This window comes from Chondrus crispus, genomic scaffold, assembly GCF_000350225.1.
Source record: "Chondrus crispus Stackhouse genomic scaffold, scaffold_47, whole genome shotgun sequence".
Taxonomy (NCBI): domain Eukaryota; phylum Rhodophyta; class Florideophyceae; order Gigartinales; family Gigartinaceae; genus Chondrus; species Chondrus crispus.
Window position 1 is genome coordinate 130,449 of NW_005179373.1, and position 26,527 is coordinate 156,975.

Below are 26,527 nucleotides of genomic sequence, written 5' to 3' on the forward strand. Positions count from 1 at the left end.
CGGACCCCACCCACCCTTATTCACTCAAGCCCGTACTACGGAAACCACCCACCCTTATTGTACGGTACAAGACAGTACCCCTATGTTTGGGACAATACCGCGTTTTTAAAGAAAAATTACTTCCCGTGACCTGTTGTTTACGGTTACTACGTCATTGTCTGCGGCATATCCTAGGCAATCTTGCCAAACCCAAGAAAAAGGACAAAGAACTGGCGTCATTTTAGAGGATTCATTTGACGAACTGCTCAGAAAGACTCCTTTTCGGGAAAATACCCCTTGAGTCGGGACAAGTCCATCATGAAATCTGGTTTCACCCATATTTTTTGATGTAAATCACGGCGCGGAAATCAAATCTCGTAAGCAAGCTGATCCACTGAGAGCCGGTTGCAAGGATCTCGACGCCGCTCTAAACTTGTGTAGCTGCAAGTGTTCTCAGACGCCAAAGCCTTCTTCACAATTGCCTGTTCCGCTGCAATTTTGTGACGGGCAGACATTGGTCTTGGCAAAACAGAACTGTTCCCATACGCAGCAACAGGATATTCCACGCCAATTCCTCATGTAGAAAACGCGCTGCACGAACAGACGCAACTCTGCGGGCTTCTTTTAAATCCGCTAGGGCCTTCTTCCGTTGGGCATCCAAAAACTTTCGTCGCTCACTCTCTTCCTTCTTTGAAACCAGAGCCATAGCTTCCTCGCTTGTAGGATTGACACCCCCACTGGTGACTAGAAATCCTCGCTTGAGCACTATGGGCTTCAAGCCAGCGGTAGACCTCAACCTCACCCGCTTCTCTTCCAACATATTTTCCATATCCTCTACAGTAGCGACTGCTTTGCAATCAGCTGACAACAGACGTCACTGTCCTAATACTGTATTCGGGTTCAGTGGCCACAAGCCGGTCTTCCTAAATCCACTTTGAATGTTTGACCGTATAAACCCGTTTGCGTACGCCACTTTCATTATTTTACAAAAGTCGAACACATCAAAGACATTTGCACGACCTGGAAAACACATCCTGTATAAAACTGTGTCAAGGTGCGCATTCTATGGTCCAAAAACTCCCACTTCTAGCGAGTGCATGGTGCCACTCGTATGCACTGGCAGTGCGAATGCAATTGTGGTATAACTACCTTCGTCCCGACCACTCGGAACGAGGGAGGTTAGAGGTGAGGGAGCGCGCGACGCTGGGTTACCCACGCGCGGATAAAAACCGTACGGATGGACTCGAAAAGAGGGAAGGCTCACGTGGCCGGTGACGCGCAGCCGGTCGGTGTTGTTATAACCGGACGGCCGGTCACGGGTTAGAAGCCCGAGCTAAAGGAAAACCGGAACGGTGTTAGCACTTAGCCGTAAAGGGAAGGGAGGCGAGTCTGCGCCTCTTTACTGGGACGGGGCAGGTGCCCCCGGTCTTAACCCCTAAGTGGGACGCCAGGACACCTGTCCCGCTACAGTAGCTGTTACTTACTGTATACCAGCTACTGTGTATACAATTAATAAATTTGTGACATTAACTACTAATTACTACTTATAACCGTACGGATTACACACGTGTAGCCTGTGGAGTATTACTGTTCTCCGCACCGGCCCCCAGCTGTAAATACAACTCCTTACGGTTGTGATGGCGCTTACACCCGAGATCACTGTACGCTGGGGCGGCAGCGGTGGCGCCGTCGCCTCCGCGCAATTGTACTACAGAAATCACCCCGCCTTCGTCAAATACACGAAGCGCCTGGATATGCATGTGACTTCTGTATGCATCATAGAGAAGCAACACTTTTTTATCGTTGGGTGTCAAATCCTGAATGTCCACAACAAATCGCTTTGCCCAGCGCAAAACATTTTCCCTGTCCACACTTGCCGTTTCACTGCGAGAAGTAATCATACTTCCTCGAGGGAGACAGTCTGCCAGCGTCTCTATGAGCCTGTTCCCGTCACTGTTTCTCACAGCTCGATAAGGCACACGTTTGCCCTTAATTACAAACAGCAGTTTTCCAGAGTGCCCAGAGGCAAAGACGACGGGCATCATGGTTATGCGATCGACATTACGAAACTCAGGCAATTGCTGTTGGGGCTTCGAATAGCAGAGGGAATAAACCTTTTTGCGGCTTTTTCCCACCTTGTCCGTCTCAGCCGAAATTCCACACTCATCCAAATTGCATAACCGCTCCTCGTCGATGTCATTTTCGGCAATAACCTTTTCGATAACAGCAAAAAGGAGGTGAGGTGTTCTGCATTAGTCGCTGCAAATTGTTTAGCTTGTTGTGTTGTAGCCCGTCCGAATCGTAGTATCGTGCTGTGTCGTTTTCGAAAGTTTGCAGCAAACGTTTTGCCAGGCTTTCCATTTTTAAATGGAAGACGAAGACGACGCTCATTGTCGAATGTACTGGCGAAAACTTGAACAGCTTCGAGTAGGTCATTCTGGGAGAGGAGTTACCCACGAGCAGCGTAAGAAGACAGAAGAGAAACAATTTTTCCTTCCTCGTCTGGTGTGAGGGCGGTTCGACCAGGTTTCTTAGTAGAGGATTCAATGCCGTTTTGTTAAAGCCGATAGAATGTGGTTTTCGCCATGCGGCATGACGCAGCAGCCTTTTGAATAGAGGATCCATTGTTGACAGCAATAAATGCTGTGGAGATGGCATTTATCTGACGGTTATTTTGACGTTTTGCCTTGGACATCGTGGTGGAAGGGAGTGAGGGAATAGAAAGGGGAGAAGGCGAAGGAGGAAAGAAACTCAAGTTTGGTCTTGAATCAAGACTCTGAGTGAGGAATGGGGCTGTTGTGGGCGATGAAACAATTAAGTTGATCCATACGATCGTATGGGACCCGCCTTTTCGCCTCTTCCATACATCGATGTATGGAAGAGGCGAAAAGGCCGGTTTTCTGACACTAGACCATTCACGCAAATTCTCTCGGACAGCCCAAAGAGCCAAATAACTACTGAGAAGACAACTATTTTTGACGTATCACAAATTAATAAATAAATCACACACTAACTGTAAATATGGTCGACCTTTTCGACAAGAAACCCGCGAATCGCCAATACGTGATCAATTCCTGGACTTCGATTGAATGTGAAAGAGCGGCATCTCAACCTGTAACGCCCAGTTCATTTGATAAAAGACCGGGCCACATCGTAATGACAGAGGTCCACGCCTTTCAAAAATTCAGAACTGGTTCTTCCCGCCCTCATCTCGCCCCCTTCCGCTCCGCCTTCTACACCTACAGTGTCAAGCCCCACGTCCCCACCTTGCCACTCCAATCCCACGCACGCCACCTTTATACCTACACAACTCCACGCCCACTTGCACTCCTTCCATCCTATCTCCCTGTCCCCCATCGTCTCTCTCCCACTCTGCACTAGTTTCTCTCCATCTGCTCTGCCACTTTCACCCCACTTGCCCCACCCCCGCTTCCTCCGCCGCGTGCCCCCCTCGCCTGCCATTTCCTATCATTATCGCACACCGCACTATGGCCTGCTTCTCATCTCACGATGCAGCACAAGCTCTGCAACTCCTTGCCCATGCGTCAATTGATCGCCGTAATGAGCTCGAGGCGTTCGATTACGAGCGCCCAGAGAACAGTGATGAGGATAATGGGACTGATGCGCCGATATTTGACCGTTTCTACGATGAGGGGGGTGCAGAGGCCATTGTGGAGATGACCAACTTCAACCCGACCCAATTCATCGGCATTTGGGCTGGGTTTGAGGTGTTGGTCCTTGCAAACTGCAACGTCGGTCGTGGGCGCAAATGCGCGCAGAACAAGTTTATATCTAGTGACCGCATTTTTGTAGAGAACTATTTCGGACGTTTATGCGGGCTTTGGAGTGTGTTAGGGTCGAAATGGAAGTGGTCCGAGATTAATTATGACCCCATATTTCGTCTATGTCTAGGGCTGACGAACTTCCACATACGCTGGAAGCCGCTGCGGGATGGCGACGTGCAGTTATACCATCAGCTTACAAGCAGGGGGTATCACATTGGGAATTCTCAACTCGAACGACGCCGAAAGATACAGAAGCGCTATCGTCAGAGACGAGCGGACTTCGTGCAACGCCAATTTCGTGCAGAGGAGGTGAGGGAGCTGTTTGAGAGACAGCCAAGCGAAAGTTTGTAGGGACAGCAGAAAGATACTGTACTACTATCGTAAAAGTATCATTTTTGCACTCGATTTTTATGCATTGCTGTGGAGGGCGTTGAGTCGGCTGTTGGAGTCCATTACAGCATGTTTTAGCTCACCTTCAAAAGGACCGAGTCGTCCTGCAATTGTCACTGTTCTGCGCAAACCCCCTTCGTTTGCGTTGGAGACCTACTGTTTCGTTCACTCTGTTCGAACACATTTGAAATGCCCGCCCTTGGTTTTTTGGGGCATAGATGGGGTTGCTAGGGAGGAGATGGCAGTTCCTCATTGGCCGCAGAGTGCTCAGTGGGGAAGATATATTGCTTGGAAGGACCAGGAGGGCGCCCTTTCTGCACCTTGATCTTTAATGTGATTAAAATTTGATGGTTTTCGTTTGTCCCTGTAGTAGGTGTTTGTCCCAAACATAGGGGTACCCTCTGTAAAGTAGTGCTGTAATGTATTGCTGCCTTGTACAGTACAGTACAATATCATTGCATCTGTATGCCACTTGTGTAAGCCTCGTCGTCAGCTCATACACGGGCGTGACGTGTTGCGACCTTCTTTCTCTCCATTGTTACATGCATAAGCAGGGTACTCGCACACAACCCGGTACCCAGTGTAACTAGTGGTGGCGGTGCATTGAAGTTTGCGTTCATCTCGCCGCGAAGTCTGGGCAGCAGAGGAACTTGCTTTCACAATTGAAAACCAAGCGAATCTTCAATCCCTAGAGACAAACGATAAGGTCGCTAGTCCCCCAAACTTTCACTTCGTTCGTGCCTATTTGAACATTCAGGATGGCATCTTGGAATTTACGAGGGTTGCTTCCTTCCTCCCAGAAACTTTCTGTTTCTTCATGTCCGAACAATGATCTTGCTCGCACGAACAAAGTCTTCGTCAATCCGACTGATTTCCCGGCCGTATCTGGTTTAGGACACATCAACTCAAAGTTTGTTTACGTCATCGGGGCGAGCTCCGAAGTACAGCACGGGCACCTCGCGTTTAACCGAAGTCAACGCAAAGAATTGCGTCTAGGCCTTGGTGATGTCGTTTCCGTCAGCCCTTTCAAATGGCCGGGGAAGAAGCCAGTCGTTGCGGTTGCGGCGACGTTTGAAGTCGGCCTCCTCTCAAGGACAGGACAGCAGATAGAGATCGAAGCAGAAGAGCTCATTGAACAATGCCAGCGCAGATTCACCGCCCACGTCCCTTCGCTCGGCCAATCCTTCATTGTCGACTTCTTTGGCTCTTCACTAATACTTAAAGCGACGTCACTTGTTGCGGATTCTGCTGTTGAAATCGCAACAGTGACCAAGAACACTGAAATCTTCTTTACGAAAGCTCCAGACTCACCAGTCAAAGTGAGAGGCGGCGACAATCGTCCGAAGGATGTATTTCGAGCGGATTTCAACTTTGAGAAGATGGGTATTGGTGGGTTGGACAAAGAGTTCTCAGATATCTTTAGAAGAGCTTTTGCATCCCGCGTCTTTCCAGTTTCCGTCATTCAGAAGCTCGGGATTCAGCACGTGAAGGGAATGTTACTCTACGGACCACCGGGCACCGGTAAGACCTTGATCGCACGACAGATTGGAAAGATGCTAAACGGAAAGGAGCCAAAAGTAGTCAATGGGCCGGAGATTTTGAACAAGTTTGTAGGGCAGAGTGAGGAAAACGTCCGTGCTCTTTTCCAAGATGCAGAAGCGGATTACAAGGAAAACGGCGACAGCTCTGAGCTCCATATTATTATTTTCGATGAGATTGACGCAATATGCAAACAACGCGGTAGTAGTGGAACTTCATCAGGTGTCGGCGACACTGTTGTGAATCAGTTGTTGTCAAAAATTGATGGAGTGAACGCTCTAAACAACATTCTAGTCATTGGAATGACGAACAGGAAGGACATGATTGATGAAGCCCTATTGCGACCAGGTCGACTGGAAGTGCATGTCGAAATTTCTTTGCCTGACGAGCATGGGCGTCAGCAGATTCTACAGATTCACACCGCTAAAATGAGGGAGAGCCGCATGCTTGCTCACGATGTCAACCTCGATTGGCTTGCGGTACAGACAAAGAACTATTCTGGAGCTGAAATCGAGGGCTTGTGTAAGTCAGCGGCAGCATTTGCTCTAAACAGACATGTTGACTACCGAGACCTACAGAAGCAAGTGGATGCATCTGGAATGGTGGTGACTATGGAAGACTTTCGGCGGGCCTTAGTTGAGGTACAGCCCGCGTTTGGAATGGGCAGAGACGACTTTGCGAGATGCCTTCTTGGTGGATTTCTCGTACATGGAGAGAGAATGCAGAAGTCACTGGATGCTGGGAAGCTGTTCCGCAACGAGGTTGCGAGCTCAGACCGCTCGCCATTACTATCTGTTCTTATCGAGGGCCCACCAGGCACTGGGAAGACAGCGCTAGCCGCTCTATTGGCTGTAGAATCGGGGTTTCCTTTCGTAAGACTAGTCACACCGGAGTCTTACGTCGGGTATTCGGAGGTGGCAAAGTGTCAAGCGTTGGCTAAAGTGTTTGACGACGCACACAAGTCGTCTTTGTCTGTGATTGTGCTCGATAATATTGAGCGCATGATTGAATATTCGCCGATTGGTCCGAGGTTTTCCAACATTCTACTACAAACACTTATGGTTCTAACTAAGCAAGTACCTCCAAAGGGACGGCGGCTGTTGATTCTTGCGACAACCAGTTGTATGAACGTGATTGAAAGGCTCGACTACAAGCAGGCATTTTCCGCAGTGTTGAGCACGCCAACGCTGTCCGGGGATGAAATAGGAGCGATTCTGGACGGAAATACGGAATCTATTAATATCAGCCAAGAAGCAGACGGTTCCTTTTCTTCGCTACACTCAAGTCACTTGAGTGCAACCCGTTTTCGTTCGCGAAGGGACCGGGATTTTGCAATTACAATGTTAGAGGCGAAAGACCTTGGAGTGAAGAAACTTTTGATGATCCTTCACATGGCGAGGACAGAAGATGCAGACGGGGAGCAAGTGATTGAGATTGAAAGGCTAACTGCTGTTCTGAGAGATGTGGTTTAGTGCTTTTACGGGCCATTTGACGAGATGGAGAAGGTAAGGATGAATTAAGGAATGGGTCAAAACCGTTTAGTACCGTAGCTGCCGGGAGGTAGATGTAAATTTGAAAAGGATGGGTGTAGTGAGGATGGAGAAGTGCTCCACGAAGGTACGATACCCTCACCGAAGGGCCTGAGTCAGTGGATTGTTGTCAGGTGGACAAGGTTGGTTGACGCTGATGTTGACATCAAGGATTTGATCTTTTCCGTATTTTTTGATCAAATGAGGAGTAAGGCTTGCTGTGAGCACGTACAGCGGCTACTTACTCAAGAATAAAATGCAAAATTAACTTGTCGTCGGTGTTCGTCACCGCCCCATGACCCGCTGAAAGGAGACCTTGCCCCCCTGCGACGTGTTTTGATATTGCTGCACCGGCACCGAGGCCTCGGTCTATCTCGCTTTCATGCATTAGCATTCATCCTACCGCCGCCGACGACACCGCGAAAACTAAAATACTTCCCCCGAATCCAGCAGGTATGGCTACAGCTTCCTCCAGCTCTTTACATGGCACCCCGGAAGCGAAGGGGCCGCAGCTCGGCAACACTCACACAGCGCACTCTGCAATCGGCCTCGGCTTCTAACTCAGCTGCCACATCCCCCCATTCATCCCCCTTGCCTTCCAAATCCGATCTTGACTCCCAACCTTCCCTCCCTCTAGCAGAAAGAAATTCCTCAGAAGCAAACCCACAATCCAGAAAACTGGCTGTCATTTCACACCCAGTGTCGTCCCCGAGGCACTCCTCAAAGACGGACGCCACCGCCTCCACCCCTCACGATCAATCTAGAGACCCATCACTCCCCACTTCCGAACATGTCGTTGACCAAAGCATGCACGCCGAAGGCTCAGACAAGGAGCCTACACGCGACGACAATTTGCTCAGCGCGTTTGAAGATGCCATTGCACAGAATGGCGCCCACATGGACCACTTCACCACAGCAGCTGTTGCCGTTCATCTCTACAACGATATGATAAATTGGGCCATTTCACATGTCGCAGTCCAATTTAAGCGCAGCGTTTTTCTCGCCTCCGAAGCCAACCGCTATCTCACCGCCATTGATGCTGCCGCCCTAAATCCGAATGACCCTCCCGGCACAAATCCAGAGCGATATGGCTCGAAGCTTTTGTACAGCGATAAGAATGTCAATGTCGAATGCTCCAATTGTGGCTCAAGCGTCTCGGCGTCCCGCTACGCTCAGCACTTTGAGAAATGCCTAGGACGAGGCGGGCGCATGTCATCACGAGCAGCATCAGCGAGACTGCGTGCATCGGCTGAGCGTGCTGAAAAGGAGGATGCGGCAGAACTTGACGAGGCTCCATCGCGTCGACGACGGAGTTCCTCAGCCGATCCTGCAGACACCGGTTTTGCTGGCGGGTCTTATGCAAAACGACGAAAGATGTCTCCTGTTCCATCAGGGGGCTCGGCTAGTGCATCACAAGGGGGTTCAATGCAACACGGTCGCGGGGGCCTTCCACCGTCCGGGAGAACAAGATCTTCCCCACCATGAAGGATTCTCTCTCGCGTCAAGGAAGAGGGTGGCGCAGGTACATTGTTTCGCATTTATAAAAAGCAAGCGTGGGGAAACGGTTCTACAGTTTTGTTGTTAACTGATAAAGATTTATAGTTGGTACTTCGGCAGCAAGGGCACCCATCCTTCTCAGTTAAGTTTGATATCCTGAAGATCAGACTCTTCGTATGACGTGTCTGGTGACACATATTCCTTCCCCTTCTTACCCGCGCTCATTTGCGTCTTTTGCAATTCTTTTACTTTGGCCTCAAGATCCCCCCTTTTCTTCTCCACATCGGCACACTGTAGTACCCACTGCGACCTGCTCTTCTCCAGCTCTCCGTTCGCCTCAGAGAGTGCTGCAGCCCTCTGCGTCAGCTCTTTATTCATGCGGAGCATCTCTTCCTTCTCCTCTTGAAGCTCAGCATTTTTCACCTTTACAGTGACCAGGTCATCGACAATGCGTTCGTACCCATTGGTCGCTGCGGCCATAGTCTTGTTAGCTTGCAAGCGGAAGTTAAGTTGCTTGACCTCGTCCCTCAAAACGCCATTCTCAGTCTCAAGGTCAGTATTCCTGGTGCGTGCCGCACGCAGTTGTACCTCGGCATCACCCAGCTTGCGCTTATCCACGCCGCTGGGTGACCCCCCTGAAGACGCCTGCTCGCGGACGAGCTGTGTGGCGAACATGTCCCGTTCTTCAGTAACCTTCTTGAGGTTTTGCAAGTGGTTTCGACGCAGGGAGGACATTTCCAGCCGGAGAGTTGCCATTTCTTCGCGGAGCTTGCTCATTTCGGGAGATTCTTCGCTGCTAGCTTCGTCAGTGGGCTTCGGGTCGTCGGAGACGACTGAGATGGGTGGGGGGGTGGGTTCCGGAGCGCGCGAGCGGCGAGTGCGCCGAGCGGCTTGCGCGGCTTTGATCTTGTCCAGGTCACTTAAGTCAGCTTTGGGAGCGATTTCGGTAGGCTCCGAGGAACCGGTTTGTAGGTTGGACGGGATAACTTCGGCCATTTGGAAAAAGTTGAGAAGAATAGCAAACCGATGGTTCAACAAACTGTTTTGGAATTGCGGCCTTTTAACAGAGGGAGGAAGTGACACAACGAACAATACCGCATGTACGTATATTGGTCCCGAAGACGGCTACGGTGCCAGCACTACTATAGTGCTGCGTGTTCTGTAGACAGGTTGCGGGGGCTGACTGTAGAACCGGCCTATGTCGACCAATTCCAGTCATTCCCGTACTTGGTTACAAAAATATTCAAAAATCAAATTCTATGCTTCCTCTTTGCCTGTTTACATAAACGTGCCTTGCACCGCTTTCGGCATGTAGACACGGCGTGCAAATGGACGGGCGATCCGTCCAACGGCGGGCCGTCCTTGCTGAGCAGTTACGAAAATTCGTAAGCAGTCGGGTGGCGGCTGGTTTTAGTAGCCGTGGCATCGTCGTTCAGGACGGCCGCTCCTTGACGGCGACCACAAACGGACATCGCAGCTGTATCGACCTCAGGCTCTCAGCATCCGCCGTGTGCGATACCTCGACCTCTTCCATCTTCACCATTGTAAACCCGCATCTTCTAACAATCCCCAGAAACTCCTCCACCGACAAATGAATGCCCTCCATCTGCCCACCATCAAAGCATGGCATCGGCCCGATAAACGCCCACATACCCCCGGGTTTAATGACCTGACTCACCCGCCTCACATGTTCAATCACGGCATCCCCAAGGTCGAACGCCAAGCAACTCACTACTGCGTCCCATGCGTTGTCATGCCCTTCGTACGCATGCACAAAGTTACCAGCCCGCATCGCAAAGTCGGCCACGTTGGGGATGTCCTTAGGATTCACGTCCGGGACAGACACAGGTCTCGTCGCCGCTTTCTGGCTCGCAACGTTGGATTGTTCATGCACAAACGGGTAGATTGTACTGGCCGCCTCTCCCGACACCGAATTCAGCGCGTAGTTTCCGACCAAAAGCGCGGTGAATGAGCTTTCGCAGCCTTCGACGGCGAAGCCGCGGCGCACCAGCTCCCACGGTAGTCGACCAGCTCCCGCACCAGGAACGAGCACGCGAAAGGCATCCCGTGACAAGGATTGGTTCGTTTGCGACGCTTCTTTGTACGCAGAGTCCACAGCTTCGACCAACGGCTTGTAGCAGGCATCTCTTTGCTGTTCTCCTACTGCGCTCCAGTCGCGTGCGAGGAGGGTGAAGCCACGGCGGATCTCACTTGACAGGAGCTGCTTTTCCTCTGCGGCGCGGTCCGTGGTTTGTTCAGATGGCAGGGATGGTGAGTTGGGGGTGGGGTGGCCGTTTTCCTGTGGAACAGAGAGGTCCGAGGAAGAGCTGATGGACGTTGCAGAATCAGCGATACGGGAGAGGAGGGTGACGTTGACTTCGATGCACTCGGCGATGGCCGACATGCGCGGCTCAAACTCGGGGAGGAGTTGCTTGTCTTCAGAGGAGAGCGCGTGGAACATAGCGAGCTTGCGGTCCAGACGCGCAAACTCGACCTCGCCATAGGACTCGACGGCCTTATGTGGGAACTGTCGGAGCGTTACACCAGTGTCAGGCACCATGGTGTAGAATCAAAGTAAGGAGCGTATGGGCAGGGGGCGAATGAAGCGGCAAGCGTGGTGGGGCGCTGGTGAGATGGTCGAGAGCGAGTGGAAAGGGGGAAGATCTTGTACGGTGGGAATGGCGATGGTAACTGTTCAGGCAATGCGCTGAATCGAGAGGAAACGGGGCAAGAAGAGAACGCATGCTCCAAGTTGATGTCAAGTGTCAACACCAGAGGCGGCATGTGCTGACACCATGTACACGTGTACTCCATCGTTCTGATCGAAGGGGGCTGGTATTTTCCTTGCTGGCCGGTTGTCGAGTGACAGCGAGGAAAGCTTACATAAAAAAGAGCACTTGCCAACTGTCAGAAACAGGCGGAAAATGTACAGGTTGTCCTCCGATGACCTGTGCAAAACTGTGGATACGAAGTGGCGGCGGCTTCCTGAAGCTTCCATGAATCGAGGACCAGGCATCGATTCGGGCATGGAATAGGGGTCGCCAATCCGCATTTTTCACACGTTTTTGCTGATCTCATATCTGAGATCATTTCAGAACCCATGCTAGCCATTCATCTGCCAGAACAGATATCCCGTCTGCATTGGCAGTAACGCTGCTGAACCCAAGCTTTTGCGGGAGCGCCAGGACTTTTTCCTACAGATTTACCCCCCCCCTCAAGCCCCGCAGCCGTGACTCAGGTTCAGCGCCTATGGGCCTCTCCATTCAGAACACGAGCGCTGCCACCACCTCTCCTCCTCCGCGCGCGCCCGCCGCAAGACCAAACAGTCTCGCCTTCCGCTCAGCAACCATGGCCTTTGTCACAGTCCCCGCCTCTGTGGCCTCCACTTTCTCATGTCACAGCACTTTCATCTCCGCCCGACCACGTACCCTCGTCGTCCGTCAACAAGCCCCCCCTTCTCTCATCCGCATGGACGCCAATGGAAAGCCCTCCCAGGCGGAAACCGAGGAGCCGCAAACCGAGGTTATCATCGACGAGAACATTGCCGGTTTCTGCAGCATCAACCCGCGCACGGGAAAGCGCGCTGAGCTCTCCGTTCGCGAAAAAGAGCGCGTCTTCCTCGATGCCGCCCAGGCCTATTTCCGTGGCGATTCTACTCTGTCCAACGAGGAGTTTGACACCCTCAAGGAGGAGCTCACCTGGCAGGGCTCCGACGTTGTCACCCTCAGTCGCGACGAGTTCATGTTTTTAGACGCCGCAAAGTCCTATGAAGAGGGCAACCCAACAATGCCAAATGAAGAGTTCGACAAACTCAAGAAGAAGCTCATTGATGCGGGTTCGATCGTTGCCATTCAGCGCGGCCCGCGCTGCTCTATCCGTAGGCAGATCACCTTTTCCGATGTAATCCCTGATCGAAAACGAACTTTCGTTCTTTACGTTCCGGCGGGACTCCTCGTCGCTTTGCTTTGGCTCTCCTTTTCGTTTGAGTTCACTCCATTGCACAATATCGACCCTGTGCTCTCACTCATCATTGGCTCCCCGGCCATCTTTTTGCTCGCAAAGCTTCTCACGTCCGCCGTTGTTCCAGACCCACAGATCATGGTCGGCGATTGTCCGAGTTGCGGAAGGCGTACTCATGTCTTCTTCGGAGATGTCCTCACTAACAAGGGGTTTCAGGAGTATGCTGACGTCAAGTGCGACAAGTGCAAAGCCAAGCTGAAGGTGGAGAAGGATACAAATCGCATGATTCTTATTTCAGAGGGTTAACTGCGTCGTCAGTTTTGGAGAATTCATAACTGAACAGACTCTACCGTACGTCTTGAGATCTGGCCTTTTCTTTAATCGTTCTAGCGCGACATATTTGGCGGTAGAAGCGGCAGGTGAGGGCGCGCTGCGAATGTACGGGCCTACCTATTGTAATTATAAACCTGCCTACTAGTGCAGTTATTGCGTTTCTGCTGCTACTCAGACTTCGCTGTCTTTCGACAGACACGAAAACAAGACGGTGCCGGAGCCATATCTAGACTACCATCCGTCTTTGGAGGATTCCATCTCGATTGCACGTTGTGACCGGCAGATTAGCATGACTCCCTACACACGGATGGTCGTTCTTCTATCCAAAACCAAGTCATCTTCAGTGTCTCCAAGTCGCTACGTCGTGGTGCCCCACGGTGCGTAATCAACCTCCGGCTAGCGAAAAGACAAGCGCTAGTTTCTAGGTGACAAATGACCTCATATGAGGTCACTTTTCAACTTATTTTTTCTCTACTTGCTCTAGCTCAACAAGATGGAAAAAGATACTCTCGCCACCGCAGTTGACTTCTTCGTTGCAGAAGGGCGGAGTTTGGTGAGATCTGCACGTCTTTTCCAGCCATTTTTAAAATGCCCAAAAAAGGAGCCTTTTTGGCGTCTGCATACACTTGTGTATGCAGGTGAAGCTGTCCAGGGAGTAGCGAGTGACATGCCGACACCTGGCATTCGACCGAGCGTGCACTGTCCTACATATCGCCGACGGCCGGGTGAGAGTCTCGTGACTTCTCGGCTATGTCTATTTCTCTTTTGCCCACCCATCCCCGTCAGGACGCCCTTCCCTGGGCTTCCCTCACATGTCTATTCTCTGATATTGTTCTTTCTTTGTTTACTTTTCGATAGATAGTCAAGAGTACTCTCGCTACCGCTGATATCTCGGGTGCGCGGGAGCTCCAACCGTAAGCGACCATCTATCTTCACCAACCTCAAAACGTTTTATGTTGATTTCTTCGAAACCAAAACGCCTGTTTAAAAAGCCAACTCATCATTGAAACTTCATTAGATTCTTAGTCTCTCTGTGCATTGGAAACTGCCATCCCAAGGTTTTGCAAGATGTTAATGCCGAGGGCAAATACGTTAAAGAAATGGTGTCCAAACTGACTCTTTAAAGTTTCGATTTAATTTATATATTTTTTGCAAAAAAAACTGGCCTCATATGAGGTCAAATCGCTTGTCGTCTAGACACTAGGATCTGCAGCAGGCGATAAATGAATTGGCCCCACATGAGGGCCAATTTTAGTCAAAATTAAGATTTTATGATAAAACAAGGGAAGTGCAATATGTCGCATGACTGAGGGCCAGTCCTAACAAAGGACTTTTTTCTCGTTTTTCCTTTCCCTCGCCCCGTTTTTATTGAGTTCTTCACTAAAATCGGAAGCACATTGCTGTAGTTTTTACTGTAATGCCATCCCAAAGTTCCACTCCTCAGAAATGGAACAGAGTCTGGACGGTCTGCAGATCCATGCAGCATGGAAGGTACAGCAACGCCTCCTCGCGCATGCACATGGCCCAGTCTGACCCCCTGTAGCTCGACAAAAGCAAAGCTGGACGACGTGTTGCTATAATGAGGTCCCTCGATGTGCATGACCAAAACTGGGCTGGATTGAGATATGAAACGAAAGATATGGAAGGGATGGAGGGTGCGGGGAGAGACTGTGTCGGTGTCGATGTTAGGAGGATGACGCGGTAGCGGGGACAATAGCATGTCGGAGGATGTGTGTTGGTCACGGTACTGAGGAGGTGAGGAAGATGGTGATGGGGAGGTGGGGATTTTGGGGGGGAAGGGGTGGCGGGGAGGAGGGGACGTGGGGATATTGAGGGGAAGGGGGGTGGCGGGGAGGAGGGGACGTGGTCTTATTTGGGGGGGAAGGGGGGTTGGTGGCGGGGGGGAGGGAGCGAGGGCGGGGTGGTTCACAGGAAAGGGATTTCGGCGAAGCCACTTCATCATCGATCATGAACTAGAGAGCAGCCTCCCCGGCTTCTCTCCATTTCATGATCGATGCCAAGGAGGCATTTGATTTCAAAAAGCTGAACTCTGGGTACCCTTCTGCCGTCCGGTGGTGCTCCGTTTCCTAAACAGAGTGTAACGTTGAGAGAACCAATGTTTTGATCTGCATGTGCTCGTATTTGGATTTAATTCCACCCTTTCATTGTACTGCAAGTGCCACTGCACCGCATCGAGTCCATGGAATTTTAGTAGTGTGCATATGGACTGAGTGTGGACTGGTACTTCCTTTAGCCAATGGATTTCGACCAGTTTGCAGAATTACCAAGCATTACAGTGGTTCTGTGTAGCATTCGTTGTGGCGTGCGATTAATTTAATGAAATGACCCGGCCAATAGCGTGACCGCAACTGGTTGAAGAAAAAAAAAAAAAAAAGAAAAGCGCCTGTTAGGACTGGCCCTGAGCGACGGACGTGTGCGCGCCCAGATCCTCAAAATAGCTAACACGGCCTCCTCCCGCAACCGAAGATCGTTTTCTGCCGCGCTTAAACGCTTAGGAAAAACAGCTAACAATCCAATAACGCTGGAACCCTATACAGCCGCAGCTGGAAACCCAATCGAAAATGCACTTAGTCAAGTTCCACCTTCAACGATTACGATGGTTCAGATGCAAAACGACAGTGCAGAAAAAATAGTCGTACGAGGCCATTTGACCTCGCAACGGACCTCCTGTCATCTCTAGACACTACGTGTGTGTGTGAAGCGAAGCAAGATTGGTTTCAGGTTAGTTCTCTCAAGAAAAAATCTTTCGAACCCAAAACTATTCCATCTTTTTGCTTTCACGCAGGCAAAGTAAAGCGTTTGCAACGGCGGCGCATTCTTTTTCGCTTGAGACTTGAGCCTTCGGAGCATGCAGAGAGCGCGGCACTCCAGGAGCATGATTCTGGACCATGTGTCCCTGACCTATGACATGCGCGGCATCAGGTGCAGGGGTTGGGGGCGGGGGTGGCGGAATTTGTCCTTGAGGCATTTGAGCGTGCGGCATTACAGGCATCGGATTGCTCGCATATATTGGGTACTGCGGTGGCGGCGTGTACACCATGGGAGGCTGGTACTGATAGTACGCCGCGGTAGACGGCGTATAGCACGGGCTCGCGGTGCGCACCGGCATGTGGCCGTACTCCATAAACGGCGGCATTGCTCCTAGTGGTGAAGATACTGGCAACGGCGGGGTAGCAGCCAACAGAGGGTTCTGCATCTGCATATGGCCCAGCATGGGATGCGGGTGGTGCGGGATGGAGTGATGGCGATTGTGAGGTTGCGGCTGCGGCTGCACTAGATGCTGATATTGCAAGTGGGGATGCTGCAGCACGGGCGGGGGTGGGGTGGCACTAGAGTGGTAGCGCGCCTGGGGCACAACGCCATTTTGAGGTAGCATGACGACGCGGCGCCTCTTGAGTGCTCCGCGGCCATCGAGCGAAGAGGCGGATGAGAGCGAACTTGGGGAATGGTCGACGACGGAGGCGGTAGCAGTGGCCGAAGCAGCTGCTGCGGCGGCGAGGCGCTTGCGCTCGGAGCGCTGCTTCTCCCACTTGCGGCTGGCGGCAATGCGGCGGGCGCATTGAACGCTGCAGAAGCGACCAGAGCCATACGAGCCGTCATGCGGCTCTGCGCAGCCCTCGCAAATACACGAGGTGGTGCGGGTGCAAATGACGGTGGCTTTTGGGGGCGGGCAAGAGGGCGCTCCGGTGGAGGTGAGAGCGGTGGAGGAGACAGGGCTGGTGGTTTTGGGTGTCGGAGGATCGCGAGCGAGTGAGGATTCTGCGGGGATGGCACAGTCTTGGGCCTCGGGGGCGGTCAATTTGGATGAGGAGGTTGTAGAGAAGGACGGGCGATCAGCATCGCGGGGAGCATCGAGGGGGGTGCTCTTCGCGGCCGAGCCCTTCGGGGAGACCAGGAGCTCATCGGGCGGGGGCGGGGGGACGGCGACGAGAGCCATGTGCTATGGCGCGTGTGGGAGGATAAGGTGGCGGGAATTGCGGGAGCGGGAGGGTTGGTAGGCATGTATCGAAAGGGAGGGAATGTTGGGGGGAGGAAGGGATGGGGATGAGTGGTTTGGATGGAGAAGGAATAAATGGAGGCGGGGGTGGAGAGGCGGTACGGGGCTGGAAAGCGGAAGGGATGAAACAGGGGCGGCGTTGCGGGGAAAAACATGGGGCGGGAAATGGGCAAAAACAGGGGTAAATTGGGTGCGGCGCGGCGGGGCATGGAGATATACGGCGCCGAGCGGTGGGTAGATTCGGAGTTGCAGCGAGGGCAGGTGGCCAATGAGGTGGAAACCCTGGCTGCATCAAGCAACTGATTGGCGCGCCCGATTCGCTTTGCACCCCGCTGCAATTCCTGACCGGCACGTGTCCTCCAATGAGGTCCGCCTGGAGACCTCCCGACACGGCTCCACTTGGCCGAGCGCTGACCATTTGCCTGGAGTGCGGTGCATCACAAAATACCGTTTTCGGGAAGAAGCCGGCTCTGATATGCTATCGGGGCCAATAGCGAAGCAACACCTTGACACGTCGCAACCTTTGACATTGACCCCAATTCTCCGCCTGCCCCCCCTATCTCGCCCTAGCGCAGAACCCTAGTTCGGGGCCCGCACTGTGGCGAGTTTCCCACGTCGAGATTCCCAAACATTATTCATCCACATCCACGTGAACAGTACATTTCTGGGCATGTGATCCAATGTTCTTTGAACTGTAAGCGCTCTCTTCTCTCCGAACCCAGCCAAGGTCATGGTGCCCAATCGGTACGGCTAGCACTGCACACTGTGCAGTGCAGCGTACAGTGCTGTGCACTGCACAGCACTGTACGCGACAGTGGTTCATTAAGAAGTTCGTACAGTTCAGTGCGGCAGCCGTGATCTCGTTTTGTAAACCTCAAGTACGGATCACAGCCTGCCACGTCTTAGGACTTTCCATTATCTATCGGTTTCCGCAAGCGCATCACGGACCTACAACGCAGACGGAATTTATCATCTAACCTAACACGTCAAGCCGCAAGAGAAAGACCAGCTATCCTCAATCCGCAGTCACCCTCACAACCACATACGTCAACAACTTGGATGCATCCATGTCAACTGCCCCATCCACCTCCCTCCGAGCCATCAACCTGACATGCTCAGGAGTATCCGTATTCGTGAACAGCCTCGTCGCGCAAGGAGCATCCAGAAAAAAGTAGTAGCCGTACCTCAACAAGCTCGCTCCGTTCCTCCCCGTCGCGTCGCAGTCTCCCTGGCCGAGAACCCTCCAACGCACCTCGCCTTGCAGGTCAACCTGTTTCCCTTCGTCCACACTGCCCCCGACCCACACCCCAACCGTCAGCCCGATCTGCTCCACCGCCGACGACTGGCACCCCGCCGCCGTGCCCAGCCGCTCCGAGATATAATGGTACCCCTTGAAGTCGGAACAATTCCGCTCGTCGTGAACTTGCGCAGGGCCGCCGTGCACAGAGAATCCCTCACTGCGTCGGCCCTCTCCCTTGTGGCGTACAGAATAGACCACGGCCCGACCGCCCCCGTTCCCGGCATTGTTCCCTAGATCACCCCCATGCCAGCCTACCACACGCACGCAGAACCCTTGACCCACGCCGACTATATCCCACGCCCTATGTTTCGCCCCCATTTTGCAAAGCAAAGTAGCAGAGAGACCAGCAGCTCCATGCCCGTCATCCAAGTCGTGGCTCGTCTCAGCAGAGTACACAACCTGCGGAGCTACCCCCACTGGCCAGCTCATGAGTCGGCCTCTGCAGAAAATGTTGGGCAGAATAGAAAATCCCTCACTACGCAACGCTCTGTTGCGGCCAAGGTGACGGGGTTGCGAAACTGCACGACTGCCCGCGCCCGATCTAGTGCGAAAAGGATCGGCACGCTCAGATGTAGCTCGCCGACTCAGTGGAGCCTCTGGCGTGCTGGTTCGAGGCATCCTCGGTGGTGGGATGTCGTCATCAATACATGGTACGGTACCGGCGCTCAATGTGCTATCATTCTTGAGACGAATACTTCCGCGTTGTCTCACAGATGAGACATCGGCCCTGCTATTCGTCGTACGTCCAGAGGAAGAGCTCATCTCGTTAGAGCTCTCCTTGGTTAGCTTCTCGACAGAAATAATCTTCTCATTCTTCTTTGTGATTGGATGAGTATCCCGGCTCTCAACACACTGTGTGCCAAGAGTTCGTGGGGCACTCCTTCGATGACCTTTATTCAGGTATACTTCCACTGTGTCTCCAGCACTTTCGATATCTAATGGTGTGATATTCAAGCTCCGTGTGCGATACTTTCCGCTTAAAGTTTGCTGAGCATATGGCCCGATAGCTTCATTAGATGGTTGTGGCAGGCAATGGTCGCGCAAGTAGGAACTGTTGCCCTTCGCTTCCTTGTTCGCCTTATTTGTTAGGCTATTTCCGCGTTTCGATGCATGATGAGTTGGAATCCCCAATGCCAGGTTTGAGGGGCGCCGATTGAATGCTCCAGGATGGGTGCCATTTCCTCTCCCCGAAGAAGATGACGGTCTAGGTGAACCTTGCGTTGGTTGTTCGATGCCTGCTTGGGTTTCTTCCTTCATGATGGTGCGATTCCCAGTGGAGCGATGGGCGATCTCACTTAAGGTGGGCGGCACTGAGATGTTCGGGTTCCCCCCTCGACTCGAGGTTCTTTCTTTCCGCGGGTGCTCCATGTGTGGTGAAGGAGAAAAAAAGAACTCTTGGTGCACCTTTCCAGCGTTGCTCATATTGTAATCAAGGCAGACGAGAAGCTTTGATGCTGTGCAGTCCTGCTGTCGCAAAGATGCAATTCCTTGAGATGCGATTACAATGTTTCAATTCCTATCTAGAAGACCAAATCGAAAGCCAAGCATTCCTGATTGCCAGAGCAGGATTCTGGTCTCCACAAAAAGCGGAACAATGCATGAGTAGACGGACATTTTAAATGACAGACGTCGTGGGGACAGTCTAACATCAACGATTCGTTCAATACGAATGAAGTGCAACAGTCATCGCATGCAGAAACGACACTATCTGTGCCCTTTAGAAGATGCATGTCTGTTATAAATTCGGGTACTAGTCGAGAATTGTTGACGAAATTAAAAGCAAAGCACGGCTCTTGCGTGCCATACATGATCTAAACGGCATCCTTTCCGTTCCCATATAACATCAATAGTCAGCCCGAAAGACCCCTTTAAAACCACAGTCAAATCATGTTTTCAGAGCAACACTTCTCTTTGCAGTTCATATAATACAGTATTGCGTGGACTTTGTGTGGTTTTTTGATTCTTTGATGGAGCTTCACCCCTTCTTCAGGATGGCAGATATAGTAGAAAAATCTATAGAATGGTCAGCACGAGATGTGAGTGTGGACAGGTCAGTTCGAGAATTTAAATGGACCGGGGAGACTGTCGTTCTTCAGCAGAGCAATTGTAGGTGCCGTTCCAGTCTGGTGCGGTTTCGGTGGTTTCCCTTTTGTTGTGCATTGAAGCTGCTCGAAACGCAGGGTCTGGAAAGAGTCAACTGTCGTCTATTTCAGCCGCTAAGAACTTGACGAAAGTTTTGCCGTTGAAGATGCGGGACGCAGGCAAATTGCTCACCGAGCCATGGCCTTTTTTGCTCTGTTGATGCCAACCTGTTCCACGGAAAAATATGAAATCCCTTAATATTTGTGGATCTGTTTCCCTGCTGTACACGCCATAAAATGACTTATTTTAGGATTTCTTTATCAGCGAGCAGGTGCCTGGTCCCAGTCCTCCCAGGAGGAGGAAGTCCACGCTGGCTGAGTATATTCGTAACGTGCGAGTCAAAGCTGAAGTGAGAGAGCCATAACTCTCTTGGAAACAAAAAACCGGCCTGCTTTCCTGAGACAACCCGAGCTCCCAGACGCAGCTTAAAGAAGCAAGGGCATCCAGTAGAGGATGGGTCGATGCGGCAGCTGCCAAGCACAGACACAAAGATTTTGTTTCGTTCATCAAGAGTTTGTTTGTGATGCTTGCCTAGTTGATGCTGAGTCCAAGATTCACGCACGGGTACGTTCATTTAGATTGTCTTTGCTTGCTTATATCTGATGGAACTAGTCCCCGCTCGGCTTTCTAGAGCCGCAGGAACCAAGCGCTGACATGTAACATGCGTATTATGCGATTGTACGACAGTGCGTGGTAAATACTTATCGAAAATGGGTGCAAAATAGTGCGTACGAATGGCCTTCTCGATGTTCGGCGTGCTCTGCCGAGCTAGAAATAGGCGAAGAGACAGTCCGTCGAGCATGCTTACGTATGTATTCCTGTACAGTTCTCCTCTTGTATACTTGATTTTGATGGCGTTCAGCTTCCATTGTTAATGACTCGAAATGCTTCCTCGTTCCTGCTGTGTCGCGCCTGCAAACCCAGACTTGGAGCATGCATCATGCGTAGAAAGATCAAGGCCGCCAGAGCACCCTTGCGGTGCATGCGGAATGCCTCTGGAGAAATCACTTGATTCGTCAAAAATTGGAAACGCTATTCAGAAACAGATTATGGCCATGCCGGGGCTGGGTCATTTGAACGGTCTCGCCCTTAGAGGACAAATTGGGTCGCCCTCGTCACTGGTCACCACAACTTCTGCTGAGAAGATAACAGCAAACGCCACCCAGATACCCAACACCCTCCCAGATGTTCCAGCTGGCACAGAGTCTTCGACAAACCGAAAACCGTTTCTGAGGGAACCCGCCTCCCTCCAAATCATCGAGACCGACCTCGCAGAGAACGTCTCGCAAGTATCTAAACAATATCCACCCGAAACGGCACAACAGAGACCGCAAATGTCATTCGACGGCGTTGGGGAAGTTCGAAGAACGGCTTCCGAGACTCGGTTGGATATGGGTGTCCCGAAGACCGCTGGTCGGGATTCGACATCAAATTCGGCACTGCCGTCACTGAAGACGGACAAGAACGCCGTTCGACAGGGAAAATCAAAGTCCGTGCGCAAAGCCCTGAAAGCAGGAAATAGGCGATGCATTGATTTGAGAAAAACACTCCTTGCCAACAAGCGGGAAGTTGTGATTGCCGTGCTTTTCGTCTTCTGCGTTTGTCTCCTCGGCTTCCTCATGTCTGGTGAGGACGACGAAACGCCAGCAGCAGTGAAACCAATTGTTGAAGAAATGGATCTGCCGCACGTCCGTATCAACCCCGCTTTAAGAAGTCGAAGGAGAGGCCCAGGCGGAACACAAGGAGGAAATCGCGGCCGTGTTCTACGTCGCAAGTCTGATAGGTTCCTCTTGTCGCCCGTGCACCGAAAGGAAGAGAGAGCACTGGTCGGCTCAGAGGACTGGGACTAGTGACAAGAAGATTAAATTTCGAGGAAAGCGCGATGCGGCCGACAACCTCTGGAAGGTTGTTGTTGTGCTACTGCTACGACCCCCCCCCCCCCCCCCCCCCCCCCCTTGGGAGGGGTTTTTTTGGTTTTTGGGTAGGCCCCCCCCCCCCCCCCCCCCCCCCGCCTTCCCGTCCGCCGTAGAGGGGTACGCTTTTCTTGCAACTATGTCTCAATTGTTCTCGAAGATAAAAATCCATGCACGACAGCGCATTCGGTCATCACAAAATAGTCTTCAGACCCACGGGGGAAGGCTAGAAACTACAGAGCGGCGACTTTTTACAAGAAACGGAACAAGTTGCACGCAAGTCTTTGTTAACCTCGCAAGCCATGAGTACTATTTGAGTCTGTATCGGGGGTGTAGAAACCAGCTGCTCTCCGCCGTCCATTCCGGTGGGCGGTTTCTAGACAGTGTGTACGGTAGGCTGCTAAAAGCAGTTTGTTGGAAGGAAGGAACGCTCTGCAAAGAAGTGCGTAATGCAGATAGGTTTTAGAAACGCAGATGCCAAAGAGATACTGTAGTTTTGATGTGGAGGTACGTACGGCATGTTTCACAAAACCCCACGTACAATACGAACCGGTCCACACATTTCTTTGTTATCGTTTTAGGTTGGGAGTCTCTCTAGCCCCTAATTCAACCCCCTAAACATAAATCACTTACACACCCATACTCCCCTACTCCCCTAGTTGGTTTCTATTCATCGCATACTGGGTGCAGCCAGGAATTGCCACTCCACCACTCCGCCACTCAATCATCAGAAGGTACTCTCTTGTGTCCCTGGAGAGACAATTGTCGTCCGCAGATAGAGGGACGTTTCGTTACCAACGGATCATGTCTGTGGGCACCAATCAGAGAAGTGTGGTTCTCTGACCGTGCTTTCGCCGGTTCAAAAATTGCATTTTTATTATCTTGCTGGGTTCAGGCTCTGAACCCATCCTCCGATCTGCAACGTTGCCATGATGGCAACGTTGCAGATCGGAGGCCCTCAGCACCTTGCTCACCGACCTCCACCAGGAGGGCGAGCCTCTACCTTTGCCGAGTTCCGTTCATTGCCTGCCTGCCCCGTCCCCCAACGCACACGCCCTCAACAAACACTCACTCAGCTAGCAACCACTTCCCCTTCGCCCCCTTAGTCGTGCCAGAAACAGCTCTTCATCCTCGAAAAGACCCGCCAATCGTAAACCCCTTGCACCCCAAATACCTTCTCAACCCCGCACCGGCTCTTCCCCGCCCTCACACGCTGCAGAGTCCCACAGAACAGATACTCTCGTCCCGAAGTTGAGCCAGCGCAACACCACCAGCTCTGCTCCCGTGCGTCCCCAAATATCGCCGCACCCCCCGTGCCTGTACACCACCCACACGCCAAACCGGCCCTCGCCCCAGCGTCCTCACAATTTCTCATAGTTGTATTTCATTTCGAAACGCACAACTGCGATGAACAGTTCAAGCTCGGCAGTTACACAGAACAACAGAACATATGAGTGCCCAGTTTGTGAGAAAGAATATTCAAACAAGGTTGTGTTTGGTAATCACATCAACAGAGCACATAACGGATCTATCGTTCAACATGACGATAACTGGCCACCACCGTCGCTACTTGGCACTGTTATCCCAGTTGATAAACCGTTGGGCTTATCGACATCTGCTCCCGCAAATCTTAACCCCGCATTTGTCAGTTGCGCGGTCATCGACGAACGCAGTGGCGATAAATCACCGCCACAGGCGAACGATGCCGACTATGATTGCTCCTCTCTCGATATTGCGATATTCGCTGACGGAAAACAGTATCTGCATGCTACTAATGACTTCCATGAAGAAGATAACGCGGAGCAAGGGAGACCGTGGAGTGGAAATTCAGAACGTGGTGAAGTGGCCTGCGGGGTTTACAACTACTACGCCTCGTTCAGAGACGCATCCGAGAAGTTATATCCAAGCGTACCCCCATCCTTCCGTTCTTTGAAAGACCTCGATCCAGCAGTAAAGGCTGTACTGGAGTATTGCACAGCTGCCCACCTGACCCTGAGTGAATCGCGGTGTTTGTTTAATCTCCTGGCATTTCTAGAATCAAGTTACCCAAACGCCCAGAGGAAACTCTCCATTCAGTTCGACAACGCGGATCGGTTTTCAACCTACCTTGACAAAGCAAAGAAGCACATAGTCGCACTTGAGGGCTGGAGGACGTCCGTCATACATTCTGACCACGGTATCAACAAGACGGGCGTATTTCGACCAGTTTTCGACTTATTGATATAGGAGATTAAAGAAGCAGGGGGAATTGATTCAGTTTTGCCATTTGAGGAAGACTGTACGACAGGTGTGAGGCGGTTCTCAGCACCATGGAATTCGAAAGCAATGGAGGACTACACCAAAGAAGTAAGCAGTGATTCAAGAATTCTTATGATAGATATCTACAGCGACGGCACTACGTTAAGTAGCTCAGGCACGCAAAGTGCCAACAACATGAGGGTGAGATTCGCTAATTTGACGTACAGACGTCTGGCACGAGGTTGGAATTGTCCCGACTCCGAAGTTTGGCAACATAGAGAAGCGGCCGTCTGATGACGCTGTAAAAAAGGAAAAAGTTCAGCTGTGGCATCGCTTCACGTTTCTGGTATTGAGGGAAGCACTGTTGAGGTCTCATGCCGGTACTACTGTTGATGGTGTCAAGGTTTTCCCCCGATTGGGTATGAACGTCGCCGACCAAGTGCAGGAGAGGCCGACGTGTGGTCTGAAAGGACATGACAGCTTTTGTGATTGTACGCACTGCACAATGCCTTCCCGATTGAAAAAGCGAAAGCGAGCTTTCCAAGCACCACTAGACGAATCTAGAACAGAAAGTGAACAACAATCTGCAACATCCTTTCTATCTTATAATGAAAGTGAGACTTTCATACGTGAATCTGAGAGCGCAGCCACATGTGAAAATATCTGGACAACCCAGACTGCTCCCACGTCCTATCCGGGACGAGATGTCTACAGAACTGTGACAAACCAGCTATTGCTTGCCAAAAACCGTTCAATACAGAGAGACGTATCGTCTGTTCCACTCCTGAAAGAGGCAACAGAGTATCTTTGCAATGTGAGCGCACTTGCCTTTCCACCCGTTCTTGCCGCTTTTGCGGGGGCTGGGTCGAATCCATTCCGGTTGTACGCTTCCGTCGCATTCGATAAGCTCCATGTGATAGAGCACGGGATACTAAGACAGGTCACGGACGACGCATTCAACGTATTTGACTCGGCACCGCAATACAACGGCATGACAAAGGGAAAAATTGTCTCCATTGCCCATCAAAGAGTACAGGACCTACCGAGATCATGCCAGCTACCGAGGATTGAGCCTTTTAGAAAGCGAGCGAATGAAAGACATGCGGGTGTTACCGGAAAAATACGGCGTGAGATGGCTCCCTTTCTGTGGTATTCTGTGATGGGTATTCCGCAAAGTATTAATCCGGATGACGACCCTTTCGTGCAGTTGCTTCTCATGATAGACTTTTTGCAACGCAAACTTCTTGGTACTAACCAGAAGCCTGAAGTTGCCAGCAAGACGAGGGAAGATATCAGTGACATAGCAAGGCTGGGATATGAAGTTGGAAAAAAGGCAGCGACTGTACGGAATTGTGCAGTAAACACAAAGTTACACAGAATAATGAGGCACATATCAGACCACAACCTGGATTTCGGATGTTTTAGGAAAGGGGCCACTGACGGCAATGAGACACTTCACAAAGCAACAAAGTTAGCGTATCGCTCGACAAACAAGCAGCTGTCTAAAATTGCCCCCCAACTGCTGAGCGCTAGAGCCATCATTGAAACCAAAAAACATGATGCCCACAGTTTGCAATCCAGATCGCAGCTCCTGCTGACTCGTAGACCAGTAGTATTGTCGAACAAAAATATGCCAGAGCCATGCACTGCACAAGAGGCGGCTGAGTCTGTGGTTCCAGAAGGGCATGTAGATCGTTTGGTGTTATTAATGGAGCAGGACATAGAGGACACGGACTCATCAGGAGATGCTGAGAAGGCGATTACAAGATCGTTGCAGCCATCTACAAACCTTGCTATATGGCGTGTAGCTAAATCAATCAGATTTCTCGCAACTGTGCCTTGGTGTCTGGAACAAAGTTTTTCGCAGACGATCTACGCTGGATAAAATGTATTTGGTTACGCCC

At 51.5% G+C, this 26,527-nt stretch overlaps 9 protein-coding genes; 6 read left to right on the top strand and 3 right to left on the bottom strand.

The window, feature by feature from the left end:
• Window positions 1-4,912: 4,912 nt before the first annotated feature.
• CHC_T00006591001 (hypothetical protein) lies at window positions 4,913-7,165 on the top strand. The gene has a single exon (XM_005719156.1). The coding sequence runs from the start codon at window positions 4,913-4,915 to the stop codon at window positions 7,163-7,165; it is 2,253 nt and encodes a 750-aa protein (XP_005719213.1).
• Window positions 7,166-7,216: 51 nt separating this feature from the next.
• Window positions 7,217-9,153, top strand: CHC_T00006592001 (hypothetical protein). The gene is made up of 4 exons (XM_005719157.1): window positions 7,217-7,239; window positions 7,533-7,675; window positions 7,860-8,657; window positions 8,882-9,153. Exons 1-4 carry the CDS (start codon window positions 7,217-7,219, stop codon window positions 9,151-9,153), a joined length of 1,236 nt encoding a protein of 411 aa, XP_005719214.1.
• A 14-nt stretch (window positions 9,154-9,167) lies between these two features.
• On the top strand, window positions 9,168-9,884 carry CHC_T00006593001 (hypothetical protein). The gene has a single exon (XM_005719158.1). The coding sequence runs from the start codon at window positions 9,168-9,170 to the stop codon at window positions 9,882-9,884; it is 717 nt and encodes a 238-aa protein (XP_005719215.1).
• A 77-nt stretch (window positions 9,885-9,961) lies between these two features.
• CHC_T00006594001 (hypothetical protein) lies at window positions 9,962-11,279 on the bottom strand. XM_005719159.1 is given in 2 exon segments: window positions 9,962-10,151; window positions 10,152-11,279. The coding sequence occupies 1 exon segment, from the start codon at window positions 11,277-11,279 to the stop codon at window positions 10,152-10,154; it is 1,128 nt and encodes a 375-aa protein (XP_005719216.1). The 3' UTR covers window positions 9,962-10,151.
• Window positions 11,280-11,968: 689 nt separating this feature from the next.
• On the top strand, window positions 11,969-14,512 carry CHC_T00006595001 (hypothetical protein). XM_005719160.1 is given in 2 exon segments: window positions 11,969-12,985; window positions 12,986-14,512. 1 exon segment carries the CDS (start codon window positions 11,969-11,971, stop codon window positions 12,983-12,985), a length of 1,017 nt encoding a protein of 338 aa, XP_005719217.1. The 3' UTR covers window positions 12,986-14,512.
• A 1,279-nt stretch (window positions 14,513-15,791) lies between these two features.
• Window positions 15,792-16,970, bottom strand: CHC_T00006596001 (hypothetical protein). Its single transcript, XM_005719161.1, has one exon. It carries the CDS (start codon window positions 16,968-16,970, stop codon window positions 15,792-15,794), a length of 1,179 nt encoding a protein of 392 aa, XP_005719218.1.
• Window positions 16,971-17,851: 881 nt separating this feature from the next.
• On the bottom strand, window positions 17,852-19,752 carry CHC_T00006597001 (hypothetical protein). XM_005719162.1 is given in 2 exon segments: window positions 17,852-18,045; window positions 18,046-19,752. 1 exon segment carries the CDS (start codon window positions 19,750-19,752, stop codon window positions 18,046-18,048), a length of 1,707 nt encoding a protein of 568 aa, XP_005719219.1. The 3' UTR covers window positions 17,852-18,045.
• Window positions 19,753-23,792: 4,040 nt separating this feature from the next.
• CHC_T00006598001 (hypothetical protein) lies at window positions 23,793-26,142 on the top strand. XM_005719163.1 is given in 2 exon segments: window positions 23,793-24,611; window positions 24,612-26,142. The coding sequence occupies 1 exon segment, from the start codon at window positions 23,793-23,795 to the stop codon at window positions 24,609-24,611; it is 819 nt and encodes a 272-aa protein (XP_005719220.1). The 3' UTR covers window positions 24,612-26,142.
• Window positions 26,143-26,253: 111 nt separating this feature from the next.
• On the top strand, window positions 26,254-26,508 carry CHC_T00006599001 (hypothetical protein). Its single transcript, XM_005719164.1, has one exon. The coding sequence runs from the start codon at window positions 26,254-26,256 to the stop codon at window positions 26,506-26,508; it is 255 nt and encodes an 84-aa protein (XP_005719221.1).
• The last annotated feature ends 19 nt before the right edge of the window (window positions 26,509-26,527 follow it).